The 18249-nt window shown below is 34.1% G+C and overlaps 1 protein-coding gene across 1 annotated transcript in view; it reads right to left on the reverse strand.

The window, feature by feature from the left end:
- The window catches only part of LOC149796545 (protein YIPF6-like), a 39219-nt gene that overhangs the window by 11579 nt on the left and 9391 nt on the right, over nucleotides 1-18249 (reverse strand). Inside the window, exons 2-4 of the mRNA XM_089961250.1 lie at nucleotides 16702-16803; nucleotides 9079-9157; nucleotides 4172-4214 (exon numbers count right to left, since the gene is read on the reverse strand). Coding sequence (XP_089817376.1) covers nucleotides 4172-4214; nucleotides 9079-9157; nucleotides 16702-16803 — 224 coding nt within the window. The remainder of the gene's footprint in view (nucleotides 1-4171; nucleotides 4215-9078; nucleotides 9158-16701; nucleotides 16804-18249) is intronic.

The following is an 18249-nucleotide window of genomic DNA, read 5'->3' on the forward strand; positions in this document are numbered from 1 at the left end:
TATATTCAATAATCTTAATAAATGTAACACTGGAATATATTCAATAATCTTAATAAATGTAACACGGAATATATTCAATAATCTTAATAAATGTAACACTGGAATATATTCAATAATCTTAATAAATGTAACACTGGAATATATTCAATAATCTTAATAAATGTAACACGGAATACATTCAATAATCTTAATAAATGTAACACTGGAATATATTCAATAATCTTAATAAATGTAACACGGAATATATTCAATAATCTTAATAAATGTAACACTGGAATATATTCAATAATCTTAATAAATGTAACACTGGAATATATTCAATAATCTTAATAAATGTAACACGGAATACATTCAATAATCTTAATAAATGTAACACTGGAATATATTCAATAATCTTAATAAATGTAACACTGGAATATATTCAATAATCTTAATAAATGTAACACTGGAATACATTCAATAATCTTAATATATTAACACTGGAATACATTCAATAATCTTAATAAATGTAACACTGGAATATATTCAATAATCTTAATAAATGTAACACTGGAATATATTCAATAATCTTAATATATTAACAGTGGAATATATTCAATAATCTTAATATATTAACAGTGGAATATATTCAATAATCTTAATAAATGTAACACTGGAATATATTCAATAATCTTAATATATTAACAGTGGAATATATTCAATAATCTTAATAAATGTAACACTGGAATATATTCAATAATCTTAATATATTAACAGTGGAATATATTCAATAATCTTAATAAATGTAACACTGGAATATATTCAATAATCTTAATATATTAACAGTGGAATATATTCAATAATCTTAATAAATGTAACACTGGAATATATTCAATAATCTTAATATATTAACAGTGGAATATATTCAATAATCTTAATATATTAACAGTGGAATATATTCAATAATCTTAATAAATGTAACACTGGAATATATTCAATAATCTTAATAAATGTAACACTGGAATATATTCAATAATCTTAATATATTAACAGTGGAATATATTCAATAATCTTAATAAATGTAACACTGGAATACATTCAATAATCTTAATAAATGTAACACTGGAATACATTCAATAATCTTAATAAATGTAACACTGGAATACATTCAATAATCTTAATAAATGTAACACTGGAATACATTCAATAATCTTAATAAATGTAACACTGGAATATATTCAATAATCTTAATATACTCATAAAAACCAGAGATTTATAAATTCATTTACCTGACTTCTGAGACAAGCTAAAATTTTGTTTTGGGCTAGCTTAAGTTTCCAGGAAATCTGCAAGTCTAAAAGGATTTATAGAGTGGAATCAAGTTCCAATCATAATGCTTTATGTTTGTCAATCTCATCACAATACATATATTAAAATCGTCTGTTTAGAGAATATGTACCGAAATCTCATATTACCTAATCTGACACAGTTTTCTTTCATCAATCATATGTCAATACATTTATTATAATTGTATGAGCACTTTTCTTTCATCAGTCATATGTCAATACATTTATTATAATTGTATGAGCACTTTTCTTTCATTGATCATATGTCAATACACTTATTATAACTGCATGAGCACTTTTCTTTCATCAATCATATGTCAATACATTTATTATAATTGTATGAGCACTTTTTTCATTGATCATATGTCAATACACTTATTATAATTGTATGAGCACTTTTCTTTCATCGATCATATGTCAATACATTTATTATAACTGTATGAGCACTTTTCTTTCATCGATCATGTCAATACACTTATTATAATTGTATGAGTACTTTTCTTTCATCGATCATATGTCAATACACTTATTATAATTGTATGAGCACTTTTCTTTCATAGATCATGTCAATACACTTATTATAATTGTATGAGCACTTTTCTTTCATCGATCATATGTCAATACACTTATTATAATTGTATGAGCACTTTTCTTTCATAGATCATGTCAATACACTTATTATAATTGTTTGAGCACTTTTCTTTCATTGATCATATGTCAATACACTTATTATAATTGTATGAGCACTTTTCTTTCATAGATCATATGTCAATACACTTATTATAACTGTATGAGCACTTTTCTTTCATCGATCATGTCAATACACTTATTATAATTGTATGAGCACTTTTCTTTCATCGATCATATGTCAATACACTTATTATAATTGTATGAGCACTTTTCTTTCATCGATCATATGTCAATACACTTATTATAATTGTATGAGCACTTTTCTTTCATCGATCATGTCAATACACTTATTATAATTGTATGAGCACTTTTCTTTCATCGATCATATGTCAATACACTTATTATAATTGTATGAGCACTTTTCTTTCATCGATCATATGTCAATACACTTATTATAATTGTATGAGCACTTTTCTTTCATCGATCATATGTCAATACATTTATTATAACTGTATGAGCACTTTTCTTTCATCGATCATGTCAATACACTTATTATAATTGTATGAGCACTTTTCTTTCATAGATCATGTCAATACACTTATTATAATTGTATGAGCACTTTTCTTTCATCGATCATATGTCAATAGGCTTATTAAAATTGTATGAAAATTTTTCTTTTTCATTATACATGTAAAACCAGTTATAACATGATGCTCAGGGTCCAAAGAATAACATCGTGATAAAAGCAAGATCGCTTTAACAATTTTTTTAAAACTTCCCCATAGAAAATGTGCATTGAAATTTCAATGTCATCAGTTTTAACTAACTTCTTGATCATATATCATCTGTTTTGTTTGCAAGGTTTCATCAGACATCAAATATACTTCAAAGCGAGATCACTTTAAATTTAAAAATGGGAGCCATGCTGCCATCTCGTTATGAGCAAAATCAAGTTATAACGAATCAAGTTATAATGAGTTTTACTGTATAATCAAGGATTGATGGCTCTACAAGACACTTTGGTAATACGTGACATTATTTTGATAAGGTAATAAAGAAACGAACATGTTGTTCAAAAAGTGCAGTATAGAGTGATCTTGCACAAGCCAATCCTTAATATAACGGCTTGGACATGAGAAAGGTTCTACTTTGTATATAGAAAGGATATGAGAAGACCATTTAGAATCAATTTCTGTAGTAGCTTGAACTTCAGTTATGAATGCAATACAGCCAAGTCATGAAGATCAACCTGGACTTAGCTCTGTAGAAGAACTAAAAAAGTTGAATCAAGCTAAGTCCTGGTTACGGCTCATTCTAATGACTAATGTTCTGAATAAGAATGACAGATTATCATCTAATCAACTATTACTGAAGTGTATTTGACAATGAATTATGTATGCCACCGAGTGGAACTAGGGGCTCTGTATTTCTCCAATATACAGCGAAACAGTGTCACAACTATTCAATTTGAAAGATCTAGTAACTCTGGTCTTGATTTGGCTTGTTTGTGTTTTTCAAACCACAGAAACACAAATGTGTTTGGTGCAATGGCCAGCAGACTAAAGTACCTTGCCCAAAGGAAACACTGCAATTTGAACATGCACTGTTTCATGCTAACCACTGAGCCACCGCTGTTTCTACATAGATAATAAGCTATGGAAAGAGAAACTCTTCCACATTCCTACTCAAGAATCATGGAGCTAAACCCCTGATCTACAATTCTTGATAGTCTGTCAGATATATCACACAACAACAATTAATACAGACTGTTCACACAGGCAAGGACTCCAGACACGGTTTTCTTTACCTGTAGCAACCATACTTTGTATGGGTCACATATCCATGTCTTCTAAAACGTTAAGCAGCGACTTAAACATCAATAACCAGAGTGAAACTTGTCTCTTATTCCTATAACAAATTAATTTCCATATACAAGTATTTTTTGGACTAATGAGTACACAGGACAAAATAAATGTCTACATTTCAAGAAGGTCTCAAGTTACAAATCAGGAAAGAATTGTCATTATACAGAAGTGGTAGTGTGCATGTTTTTTAACCATGCTCTATATTTGTGGATTAGATCCAGTTACAGGAGATTACATTATATGTTTATACAGGTGCCCATGGCTTAATAACCATAATGAAGAAAACAATGATCTGTTAATTTTGCATGTACTCAAGAGAATGACATTAGAATGCTCTCCTCCTATACTTACATTGCCATGAATGTGCAAAGGATCAATGGACCCCACAAGTCCCCTGAAAAACAGAGACAATGTTAAGATGGTTCATGCAAGCATACATACTATGTATCATATGTAGTTAAATAAATAGGACATTATTTGTTCACCAACAATGAAATAGGTAGGACATTATTTGTTCACCAACAATGAAATAGGTAGGACATTATTTGTTCACCAACAATGAAATAGGTAAAGTCAATTCTTCAGACACGCAATGCTTTAAAAACGTTAATCCAACATGAAATTGAAAAACGTATATTTTAGATCTTTTACTATACATGCCACCAGCTAATAACTAAATATCTCAGCAATGGCAAACAAAATGTAACCAGATTTTTAAAATCTAGTCAGGCATATCTATCTCCAAACTCCCATTCACTGCTACTGTTGTTACTTGTTACATATTTGCTTTTTTAACAGTGTAATCCAAAGATATAAGAAGCAAGTTCAATTGTTTGCCATTTTAAATACCCAACCTAATTACTATACCTTATACCCCTTCCCCCAACCCCATTCCTGTATAGTGTCTCATTGGTCCAAACCAGAAATACATGCAGTAGTTTTTCTAATTGACACCCCTTCAAAAAAATGCACTCTCCTTTTTTTCCTGCCGAAACCCATAAAAATTCAAACCTTATTATATCTTATAGATACATATATATCCATTATGGTACGTCCAAATACTTAAAATAGTATGCGAGTTATCCAAAGACTGTTAGAAGTATCAAAACAACTTAATTTACAAACATTTTCAGTCAAAAAGTGATGTTAGGTATTCAAACCTCAACCCCCTTGGAAGAAAAGCATCTGATGTCCGTTAGAATAACTACAGTGATTGTATTTCTAAAAGCAAGGAATATTCACCTACATTCAAGAGTCTAAGATGAATGCCAGACAGTATCAGCATGGGTTATTTTGTGAGCCAAGTCAATTGGATTCAGGGAAAATATGCATTTGCTTTGGTGAGCTAACAAAGGTAAAAGCAAGAGAAGGTAGTGCGAGAATGGCAAAACATGGCTTTCATCACTTTCTTCAAAGACGTACAAGTTAGACAGACCCATGATATAGCAAAGCCTTGAACCTAATGGACTTCAATTTTCATGAATGAAAGGTCCATATTCATCAGGATTGATTTGCTCTCTAGATATTTTTTTACAAACCAACATCAAAAGGTGATAGCTGAAAATATCAACTGATAGTTTAAAGAACAGGAAGAGATGCTTACTAAATTTTCATCTCCCTTTAGAAGCTGCAATTAAAAAACAAACAATGAAAAGCCAGAACTGGCATAAAGGACCAACCTGATCTTGCCCAACACAGATACAATTGAGACTATGGATCTCAAATGGGAGTGAAGCAAATGAAGTTGTTTTCTTTGCTTAAAAAATAAAACTTGTCGACAAAGAAGAGAAACTGACTCATAATTTCCATTCAATCTTATACAAACTTGCTCTGATTGGGACATGAGACTCACTACTCTGAATCATGGACATTACGATATGTGAATCAAGCAATCGTCAAATTAATGGAGGATGGGGATACCTAGTGACCTTAAATGGGTGCAACTACTCCCGTGACCTTGGTAAACTCTCTGTGTGAGGATGCTAGGATGTTGTTGGTCTCTTAAATCCTCAGCAACCATCAAGGGACTAAGTCCTCTGAAGAGAGCCTCTGTCTCCAGGGATCAGTCCTCAAAAGGTTCTTTTTGTGCTTGAGTATATGTCTAGAGCAACAACTCTATGGAGGTGGAGAAGCTCCACTGACAAGATCATGGACCAGGATAATGCAGCCTAGAAGTGTTTGCTACTGCTTCATTAAGTGCAATTGGAGAGAAATTCCTCCTTCAGCTGGTTGAATGAGGCTGCTGCAAAGAGGTTGGCATGTGAGGCTACATTTATTATTGATCTAGCTGTTTGTTCCAAGGATTCTAGTGTTTTCACTGTTAGGTTAGGTTAGCCCAGGTCTCTCTAGAAATACCCACTTATGCTGCTTCTGTATCCAAATTGAGCTTTTAGTGGGCCAGGAAGGGGTAGGAATCTTATCACTAGATGTAGCAACCAAGGGTTGCAATGTAGAAGGTGGGGACAGACCGCACCTAACATTGTCTGCCAAGGCAACAGTCCTTGCTAAACCTACGGGAAAGCTCCTTTATCATAACAGACTGAGATAGCAGCAAGAGATCTGGTCAAGCGTTTGCCCAGAAAGTGTCTCCAAATTGTAAGGAATTTTAAAGACAGCAGAGCATGAAGGTCTGGAATTGTGGTCACTGAACAAACAACAGTGTAAGCTTCATTTATCACTTTGTTAAAAGACCAGCTCTCTTCCTCCTATGCCACCTTGACTTTACAAGTGAGAGGAGGCAAGAGACCAAAAGGGTGGGTATGCTATGCTGGCCTGTTCTGAATCAAACTTATGCAAATTACTGAGAACAGATGAATAAATTTACTCTGCTCTCTGCCCAGGAAGTCAGGACTTTTAGATCCAATGTTTAAGTGTTGCAGTGGAGACTTGGGAATAAAAGAAACCTGAGCCTGTAACTCCTCATGCATGAGAGTAAACCTCTACCCTTCTGGGGTGTTTGGGAGAAGATGGTCCACACCCCTACCTCTCCTTTGACTCAACTTTATAACAGGAAGTTGCTAGTTCACAGCCTGTAGACTCAACCTCTCTACCACATGAACAAGGTCCTGAAAACCATGGATGCATGCAGAGAAATGGCCAATCACTTTCATGTGGTGGAAAGTTCTACATCCTAAAGGAATTTAGAGGGATGATAGGACAGGGGTGGGGTGTAGATGCCAATCCAATGCCCTTCTCTAATATGACATCGGTAAGCCAATTTCCAGAAGCCCAGCTGGATGAAACGGCAGTCTGGAGATAGGAGGTCTCAACCTGATCCCCATACTGAAGGGGGCTCATATAATCAGTGACTGGTAGTACATTTACTGGTGACTGGTACCCAGTGCCCTGGTCAGTGACCACTCATGCAACTCAGATCTGAAGGGAGACTCTTCCCCATTCTCTTATTGTGTGGCTTGATCCAGTCACAGACCATGGACCCTGGGGACTGAAAGGGTGTTGTTCTCCCCTTACAAGGGTTGGGGTGGGAGCACAACTCACTTTTATCCTGCACAAAGCTACAGGCAGATAAAGGGTGCTGCTCCTCCCTTGCAGGTGCAGACCTGCCAACCCTTATGAGTCCATTTCAGTAAGGCAATTGATTTTTTTTCTGAAACATTTACCAGTTTTCTGTAAGGTGTAACAAAATATCAATAACTGCTATTGTAAAGCTGGAAAACATAATTAAAAGTTTGTAGCATCGACAATAAACATTATGTTCAACTAAAAAGTTTGTAAAGTACGTGTAGACTTTATTTGCCACTAGTACAATTGTACAAACTCTAGTTCCAAACCTATGCAGCTCAATGGCTTGTTGCTACCTCTCAGCTTTACGTACTTCTTGGAAATTCTTTTCCATTTCACATGACAATGGCAATCAAATCTCCTGCCATGAGACATACTCAAATTGGCATGTGACGTCCAATAAACGTAATCGTGAACTTTCCAGCTTTTATTCACAAGAATCTGAATACTCCTTCTCCATAGAGACTTTGGTTATCTTTGTCTGATACCTGAGGGATTCAGAGAAGGAAAAGCTCTAAAATTCTTAAGAAAATGAGGAAGGAACTGCTGTGCTCAGCGACATCCCAGACTATATCCAATCACAGGTTGCAAAAAGGGACAACCATTTGTCCTCTCAACCCTGCACAAGATAAGAATGAGAAGGTTCTATAACAAGGGGCTTCCTGTAGTCACACCTTCTCATGCTTTGCTTAGACACTGCTGTACAAATTTGCTAACAAGAATTATTAAAAAACTTATATGCAGATATATGTAAAAATGACACTTGGATGAACTAAATTGAAGCTTATCATGATAGCAGCATGAACTCCCCTTTCCTTGGTGTGGCTTCTCAAGGAATTAAAACAATCACTGATGTTTTAATGCAAAAAGGCAAGCAATTCCGAGATCTGAAGATTATTAAATGATAACGAAATCAACCTGGCTTAATTGGAAGCTGAGGATGTCTAAATTAGCAGAAAACCAGTTGGTAATATTGCTAAACAAAAAGGATTATATGAACAAAAAATATTCTATCATAATTATGGGAATTAATATACATATGATCACCAAACACACAATATAGTGCAAAAGTGGCGTGTATCCTTCTTTTCTGAATTATAAAAACACCATTCACAAAAAAGAAATGTAAGTTATAATGATTTGTTAACTATAATGAACAATCTGATGAATCAAAATGAGTCCATAGACTAAATTAGGCAGGATAGGGATATTTTAACTAAATAACTGCCCTAGCTAGAACTAATTGTCAACAAAAACTGTATGCTAATACTCTTGTGTGATATTCAAATGCAAGGTAGCACACAATTTGTGCCAGAACAAAATGCTAATAACTGGATAGAGAATTCAATTTGAACATCCCACACATGAAGATAGTACACATAAAATTGAGTCATTATTTTAACACATCAAGTGAAAGTGATTCTTCTTTGATGTAAATAAAGCAGCTATTATAGTCTGTGACGGGGAAAAAGAATGAATGACAGTGTGCATGGGCAAGGTATCTGTGGGGTGGATCAGGGGCAACTTAGTGTTTTATAATCTTCTGATTCATCTTAATGGGAGAATGAATTCTCATCAAATGGTCTGGGTATCTTGTGTCCAGAAAATAGCCAGCTATGCAATAGCAACAGGTATATATTACTGATATTAAAACTACAATTTTCTACACTGAAAACAAAAATTATTGCTTTCAAAAAATGCAGTACAAATCATAGGGCAAAAGAATGGTTACTTACATTCTCTCAACAATGCTTTACTCTGTTTAGGATACAAAACATGGAAGAACTTCACTCCAACAGCTCTTACGTCTCGAAGCTGAAATAGATTGATTACAATGGATTACAAAGGATGCATGAATTTTAAAGTTAAAAACAGTACTCCCTCATTAAAGTATTGCTCAAGTAAGCCATAATGTAACCCGCATTGAGTGAGGGAATTTTTCTTTTAAGTGATGTTCCACAAGATTGAGTCCTATAACATGTAGTCCATTAAACTGAGAAAAAACAGAGTCCATTGAAAGGACTAACATTCTACTGTCTGAAAAGAACTGCCGGTAATCCAAGACCAGGTCATTTGTTCTGTTCATTTTTTTTCTTTTTTAATTGTTGAGTATTGGAAAAATATCTTATGTTCATGAGAAATTTCAAGATACTAAATTTTGGAACAAAAATATTTTCAAACATATCAGAGTTAACATGTTCACAAAACACCTAAAAAATAATGCTGTACAAAATTCTTTGTCATAGCCTTTGACATTGAACCTGATGCCATGGACAGAAAATCAGAAAACTTGTCTTAGACAATATCAAGCTATACCCACATGCTATGTTTAGTTACAACTAAAATTTATAGTTTTACAAAAATGTTATCAAAGTGAAATCATGTAAGATATTCATCTGACATCTACAAACTGTGTTCCATAAAAATCCACTCATACTTGTTTGCCTTATCATACTCTAAAGCCTGTACATCTCAAAGCCTTCAGCTTCAAAATCAATACTTGAGTGCTGCCCATCAAGCTTTTCAATGGAATACATCTAAAAACAAAGTAAATATTCATTTGTATAAGTCACCATGTCCAGAAGTCCAAAAAAGAACAAAAATGAAAGCAATAAATGTTTACTTGATTTCAATATAATTTAGGCCCATTTTTTTAAAAATCTCTTGGTCAGACATGCATCTTTTTCATTAAAAATCAATTAAATATTGCAAGAAGTGTTTAGTGAAAATTTCATGTCGATGTTTACAATTTATACAAGTGTAACAGTGATTACAAGATATTTAAGATCGCTACCACGGTACCAATGTTGATGGTGAGGGGAACACCATTTTCAGTCGAAACCAGCTACATTTCAGAGAAGAATCCAGAAAGAGAGATGATTTTAAAGATGGCCAACAAGGCAGCCATTTTGAAAGTTAGAACTGCATCAGTTTACATTAGGAATGACTATATATTGCAGGAAAGGTTTTATTTTGTTTTTCAAGTGCTGGTATCGCAATCTGTTTAAGGAGAAGTAGCTGTTAAGATTTTTCAATTACTTGGAGGTCATATTTAGAACCAGCTACTTTGATGAGAAATGTTTTGGTGAAAACCATACATCAATGCAACTATCCCTTCAAGAAGTTTTGGTTTGACGCTTTACAGCAGCACAACACAAATAACTTGTTTAGTGCGAAGGAAATTGGAGTCAAGTGCATTGTCCAAGAACAAACCATGGTAGCTGACCCAGGCTGATCTGATGGTAGGATCTGCACCCACACCCTTTATGTCACAAGTCTGGCATGCTACCCACTGTGGCTTCTCCCTTCATACGGGTAAGTTAAGTGATGACAAGATTCTTCAGATGACCGTCAGTAATCAGCACCATTTTTATCTGGGACAAATTGGATATTACAAGAAGTTTCTCAAAAGTAGCTATAACAAGATTTTCAATACATATAGCACAGAAACCATTGTAGGTCTCCAATCAGTATTGTTTTTATCTGGGACAAATTGGATATCAAAGGAAGTTTCCCAAAAGTAGCTATAACAAGATTTTCAACACATATAGCACAGAAACCATTGTAGGTCTCCAATCAGTATCATTTTTTATTGGGGACAAATTGGATATCACAGGAAGTTTCCCAAAAGTAGCTATAACAAGATTTTCAATATATATAGCACAAAAACCATTGTAGGTCTCCAATCAGTATCATTTTTATCAGGGACAAATTGGATATCACAGGAAGTTTCCCAAAAGTAGCTATAACAAGATTTTCAATATATATAGCACAGAAACCATTGTAGGTCTCCAATCAGTATCATTTTTATCTGGGACAAATTGGATATCACAAGAAGTTTCCCAAAAGTAGCTATAACAAGATTTTCAATATAGTTACCACAGAAACCATTGTAGGTCTCCAATCAAGCACCTAATTGAAAACCAACTAGATATCACAAGAAGTCTTTTAGTGAAATTCCTGTGTAATTATGTCAACTGACAACAAAATTTAAATGTTCGTCACAATATTGGAAATCTTATTAAGGCCATTTCCATTTAGGAAGAACAGGATAAAATATGAATTCTTTCAGTCAATGTCACAGAATTAGGCAAAGAAATAACTTGGTTTTGCCTTAGAACTATTTGACTATTTCTCATTGTACATGCGTACAATGTTATCTAGGGTGAATACGTGGTTTTCCAGGTAAGCGACTGTATTAACATGTACCTCGTCAGAAATTACTTGTGACGAAGGAACATTAATAACATGATATGCACGGGTATTTTACTCTGACTTTTGCTCACTCTCCTATGGATTTAAGTAAGATCAATTTCTAAAACCGACACTGGTCATTTTGGATCACGTCAAGGAGTGTACGCTCTCCACTGTTCTCCAGCCATAGGGGTAAGTGTTAAATTTACATTTCATTTGATATGCAAAGCTTATTCGGTTTGTAATGTCTTATCATGTATTAATGCATTTATTACAACGCAGATTTGAACTTTGAATTACAAGTCACTATTAGAGGTTAAAGTATTATCATATATCTAGAGATTATACAGAAACTATTATTATGACAAGTTCGGTTTTACTGTAGCTGATTGTGACTGTCGCTGTGATTGTGACTGTTGCTGTGATTGTGACTGTCACTGTGATTGTGGCTGAATATGACTAGAGCTGTCTGAAGCTGTCTAAAGTTGTTTAGAGCTGTCTGGAGTTTCCAGAGTATTTAAGGCTGCGTGCTGTCAATATGTATGTATGTACATACGTATGTCTGTGCCACGGACATAGACGTAGCAAATTAAAAAGGGTGATATATGCTGTCTGTATGTGTGTATACGTATGACTGTACATGTGGTGGATCCATAAAGGGTGCGATTGGCCGATAAGAGTGTGGGCCAACCCAAGGAATCGTGCGACTGTACAAGGGGTCTAGAAGCATATGTTTGGTTCAATTGTTGTTCCAATTGCATTTTTATGTTCATAAGATTATTTTGAATCTTACTTGTGTTCATAAGATTATTTTGAATCTTCGTTGTGTTCATAAGATTATTTTGAATCTTGTTGTGTTCATAAGATTATTTTGAATCTTAATAGGAGTTCATATTCGAGATTATGTGAATCTCTCTTGCAGTGTAAAATGCTGTTTGAAGTGTATCTGCAGTCCATGAGGTTTCTTGGATCTGTACTTCATACTGATTTAATATTTATGGTTTATTTTCAATGTGTGAATGTTGTGTAGAGTGATTTGAGTCAGTCGTATGTTGAGAGCATGAGGGAATCATTATATTTTTACATCATATATTTTTTTTTTCTTTATTAATTCATTTCATAAATTTCACATCTTTCTCACATTGTGTTTGTCTTATTCATTTAGTCCAAAAATCCACTCGGTTTCTATTCTGTGACAGTCAAAACCCAATGTCATTATGTCATGAGCACCTATGAGATTTTCATGATGGCCACCATGGTAATCATACTGGATGTCAGATCGGCATCATTTTCATTTAGAACCAAATGAACATTACAAAAAGAGTTTCGGTGAAAACCTCATGTTGATATTATCTGTTTCTGGACAAGATTAGAAGAGTTTTAAGATTATAACCATAGCAGTCATATTTGATGTCCGAGTGACACCATTTTCATTTAGAACCAACTAGACCTTGAGATGAATGTTTCTATGAAGTTTCATGGCAATCCTTTATATAGTTTAGGAGGAGTTACTGTAGCATTAATAAGACACATGTGCTAACATGAATGACAGTGGATTACAATGTACAACAGGCCATAACAGGTTCTTCTGGTCCATTACCAATAAATCTATCAATAAAATATTTAATGTTAAATCACGTATGAATTGGCTCTCATGAACAAGTAACTAAAATAATGTGAAATTTGACTAACTTGACAACCAAATCCATGATCACAACAAAATTTTATTGGAGGGGACAGTACTGTGCTACAACTTTTAATAGTGACTGAACACTGTACTTGGTTATATTAAATCCATATACTTTGCAACCATGCATTTAGTTTAAATGAATGGATAATAGTCTAGATGAATGGGAATCTGGTCAAAGCACATCTTTATGTTCTCAGGCTATGCAATGTACTATGAATGAACTGATGATAATCTCTACGGATATGTTCTCAGGCTATGCAATGTACTATGAATGAACTGATGATAATCTCTACGGATATGTTCTCAGGCTATGCAATGTACTATGAATGAACTGATGATAATCTCTACGGATATGTTCTCAGGCTATGCAATGTAATTTCAATGATGATAATAACTTCTCCATTTTCTTCAAAGCATTTAATACAATTACAAAGACAACAAATATCTGAAAGACTTAGCAAGCATATACATACACATGTGCAAACACTCATATATAATCACAACCACACTGGCATTAAACAAAAAGAAACACCAAGTTGCTGTCTCTAAAATCCATTTGATGGCAACGATGTGCCAGATTAGATGCAATCTTTCATGGTTTCAATAGTGCGATAGAGGGTTTGAAGGTAATAGTTTAAATAGTGCGACAGAAGGTTTGAAGGTAATGGTTTCAATAGTGCAATAGGTTTGAAGGTAATGCAAGTGTCATTAGTGCTCATCAATGAATTCATCTGAGACTGGATGGTAGTGTTGTTCAAATATCCCTGCTGGAGTCTGAGCAAATACTGGTCAGAATCAAGTTCCTGATGACCATAATGGTAGCACTTTAAGAATGGTATATGATGCAGTTTGACCATGGGATATGCTTTCCTCTACAGGAAAATTATTATATATCACATCTGGGATTGACCCTTTTCTTGGGGGTGGGTGTGGAAAGGGGACATAAATATTGTCAAGTTTAATGGGGCTTTACAGGTATTATAGCAGTTATAACACTTCTGTCCAGCATGGGTAATAACAATCAATCAACACAATCAACCATGCAATTATGAGTGCATGTTTATTATTGTCTTTCCATCAATCTATTACATGGCTAAACTCACTGTAAACTGCATGGGTCAATTAACAGTTATTATTTGAACAAGATTATGATAATGAATACTAATAAAAAAAGAACTAATCTGAATGTTCAATGTGCTGAAAATGTTACATGTACTGTTATTTTGAGGACATCATATGCTCCAGAATGACTTATGTCGATATGTTAGTATGTGCAATGAATTAAATACTCCCCACTACTGCTGTGCTTCACGAACTTAAACTCCTTCAACCAAGAATTCTGAAATGTATTTATGTTGGGTTTTTGTTTGCTTTGCTGATAGCTTATTGTTTCCTGAAACAACTTAAAAAATGAATCACACTTGAACACTATTCCGACAACTGAGACATTGCCACTGTTTACAAACTTGTCAATAATTTTTATCGCAAATTGCTTTAAGTTTCTCATTCCAGGCATTGATGTGTAATAACTTCTGTTCTTCAGAATACATTTATCATCTCTTTGATTTATCCATAAGTTAACTTAAAACTGAGTTGTTCCACTTAGTGAGCACTATCTAAGCAAATTAACACAATGGGCTTCCCCCTAGCAGTCTTCAAAGAATGTAACACATCACCCTAGCTACTGTCATCTAATCAATTTATGCCTGAAATACAGGTTGTTATACAGGATCTAGGGGCCCCGAGTGGCCGAGTGGTCTAAAGTGCTCACTGTTATGGATCACTGCCATCTCACCTGTCTGCGTCGGTTCAAGTCTCGAATTCGGCTAATGTGGTTATGTGAGAAAGCTTGCCAGTAGCTTCTCATGGGTCGCTGGTTCTTTTCGGGTTCTTCCTCCACCATTACTACTGGTCGCCATGTATAGCCTATCTTGTGCTGAAAAATGGTGTTAAACCCTACAACAACAACAACAATACAGGATCTCTTTGCTATTTAATTGCCTCTATGACAGTTTGCTGTATAAACTTCCCCATGCAAGGATAGTTTTATATAACTCTAAGTAGGACTGTTTACTGTTTATACATGTTACATATATACTGAAGCTGTGACTGCTGGGGTTGGTGGGGTGTAGTTTTTTTACCTGATGATTACTTAAGTTCATGTGTTTGAAAACACAACCATGTCATGGGATTTGGGAGTAGTGACATGTCGTTGTATGGTTGGTATGCTAATGATAATCTAGATGAATGGGATTTTAGATAAACATTCTCATTGTACTAAAGTTTGAAAATTAATAATCATTTTGCACATCATCTGTGTGAGCTTGTAAAACTCTAGCCATGTCATTGACACTATACAAGTACTGGGTCACAAATATATTGTATGGAGAAAGTGACATGGCTAGAGTGTTACATAAGTATTGTGTGGTTTAAGTCACATGGCCCATGTCACTTAAACCAAACAATATTTTTGTGATCTTCACATAACAGTCTTACTATGTAACTGAACTATAAACGATCTGTGTGACCTTGTTGCAATGCTTTAGCCATACAATATATGTGTGACCTTGTAACACTCTAGTCATGTCACTTAAACAATGCAATATGTGTGATTTCTTGTAATACTAATGTCACTTAAACTATACAAAAATCTGTGATCTTATTGTAATGCTTTAGTTATGACACTTAAATTATAACACCAACCATGCCACTTAACCCATTAAGAATATGTGTGACCTTATTTTAAAGCTTTAGCCATGTCACTTAAGTTATACATTATGTGACTTGTAACTCAGTGTTTCCATTTACCCTCATTTGTGCTTCAGAGACCCCCAAATTTTTAATTTGACCCCCATATTTGATACCAAAGTTTGTTATTTACTCAGTCTTACCCCCAGTTTTGACTCCAAGGAGATTTTTGACTCTTAGTCTTGCACCCCTAGGGGATACACTGCTTGTAACACCAACCATGCCACTTAAATTTTACAATATCTGTGTGGCCTTGAAGCACTCTAGCCATCTCTTAAACCACTGAGTATCACATTAGCTGTGTCAACAAACCATATACTATCTGTGTGATCGTATAACACGTTAGCTACAGATGCTTAAACCAAATATCTGCATAATTCATGCTGGACAAAGCATTCACAGAAACTATAGCCTGTGTGGTATACACATTAATTGCACTGAAAACTGGTCCACAGTAAGCTGAACTAAAACATGTAATACATCAAATACCAATTTGAAAAGTTTCCTTTACTGATGCAGCTCATTTATGTGGATATATCTTTTCTGATCAACATACCACACAAGACTGCATAATTTCATTATTTCATCTACAGCTGAAAATAACCAGTACATAACCCTTTGTGTGAAGTTCTTTTTTTGTTTATTTGAAAATTTTCAATGTGACTAGTATTTATGTTCAACCTAAAGGCAAGAGAAAACATTGAAAGAAAAATACTGCTTTCATTACAATGGTATCTTTCACAGGCTCATCCAGGGTAGAGATCTCATCATCCTCTGTTTTAAGTCCTGGCACAGTTATATCTCCTTCCAAAGGGACATCATTTAAATCCTGAAAATAATGGGAATGAAACAATGAAGATCTCAAAATTCACAAATGAACTAACGAAGATCAAGACATCAAATTGAGAATTTTCTTTCCACAATCAAATAGGATTACTAAAATACAGTTTTGGTGGTAGCTGTGCACCTTGAAAATACTTCCACCTGCTTAAAATTGTCACTGCACAATGCATTAAATGTTTATCAACAACATAATTATTAAAACACATTGTTCAGTATAATTTTGAATTATTCATAAAGTCAGTAAATGTGATCATTTCCAACTGATCAATATCTAGCTTGAGACTCTATACCCTTTGTTATCATCAATAATGAAATCAGTGCTTGGGGCTAGTACAACAGACAAAACCCACATATGCTATGACTGTTTTGACAATAATTACATTACTGGATGAGTGATTTAAAACCTATTTGTGGCACAAGCATTTTATGGTACATATGTGAAGTACAGGATGTTAGCAGCTACTCAATTAAAACAATAAAATGATAAATTAACCACTGAAAGGAATGCCTATCCATGACCACTTCTTAACTGCTATGATAGCAAGCTGTACATTTTCATTTGTACAATGGATCAGTGATGGCTGGATTTTAATGGCAAAACCAATAAATGTAGGATAGTGGATTAGCATTAAATTTGAGCCCTGTAGATATATACGAATACAATCAGATACAGCCGCAAACTACACAGACCTGGATATGCCAACACATTAAGCAACAGTAGATCGAAGTCTGTGCTGCAAACTACACAGACCTAGTTATGCCAACACATAAAGCAACAGTAGATCAATGTCTATGCTGTTGCATCTTAACCTGACTAATATGTCATAAAGGTTTGTTTCAATATAGGTAATTATATACCTAAACCTTTCCAGGTAGACAAGAAAATAATTACTGCATGCTAATTGCCTGCAAGGTTATTACTTCATGTCTGATGCATTGCATATATTAGGACAATAAATCATATTTTCCTGTCCCATAACTTAACTTTGACCATATGTCCCAAAATGTACAGACAAATTGTGTTCAATTTGCCATCACCCAACCATCAAAATTAAATAAAGTAGGTAAAACAGAACACTTATTTCATAATACACTTAAAAGAAATAACCTTGCACTGTTCTTATTTATTTTTATTTTTCAATCTTCATAAGCAAATAATGTGCAAAGGAAATGAATAAAAACATTGGACATATTGCTCATTGTCGTAAAGATGTATAAATGAATCATGTTGGTTCTCCTCAAGGGTTTCATCATGTTATCAAACTGAAAAATGGATCCATGAAAATCACAAACAATCAAGTGAGAGAAATGACTGCTTCAAGGCACCAGTTAATCACACGTGACACAGCATATGGAGAGGTGCAAAATAATCAAGAGTGTATTATATCCAGGTTAACAACATTTCACCAAATTAAAAAAACCATACTGCATC

Source organism: Sinohyriopsis cumingii, chromosome 6 (assembly GCF_028554795.1).
Source record: "Sinohyriopsis cumingii isolate HCF-2022 chromosome 6, ASM2855479v2, whole genome shotgun sequence".
Taxonomy (NCBI): Eukaryota; Metazoa; Mollusca; class Bivalvia; order Unionida; family Unionidae; genus Sinohyriopsis; species Sinohyriopsis cumingii.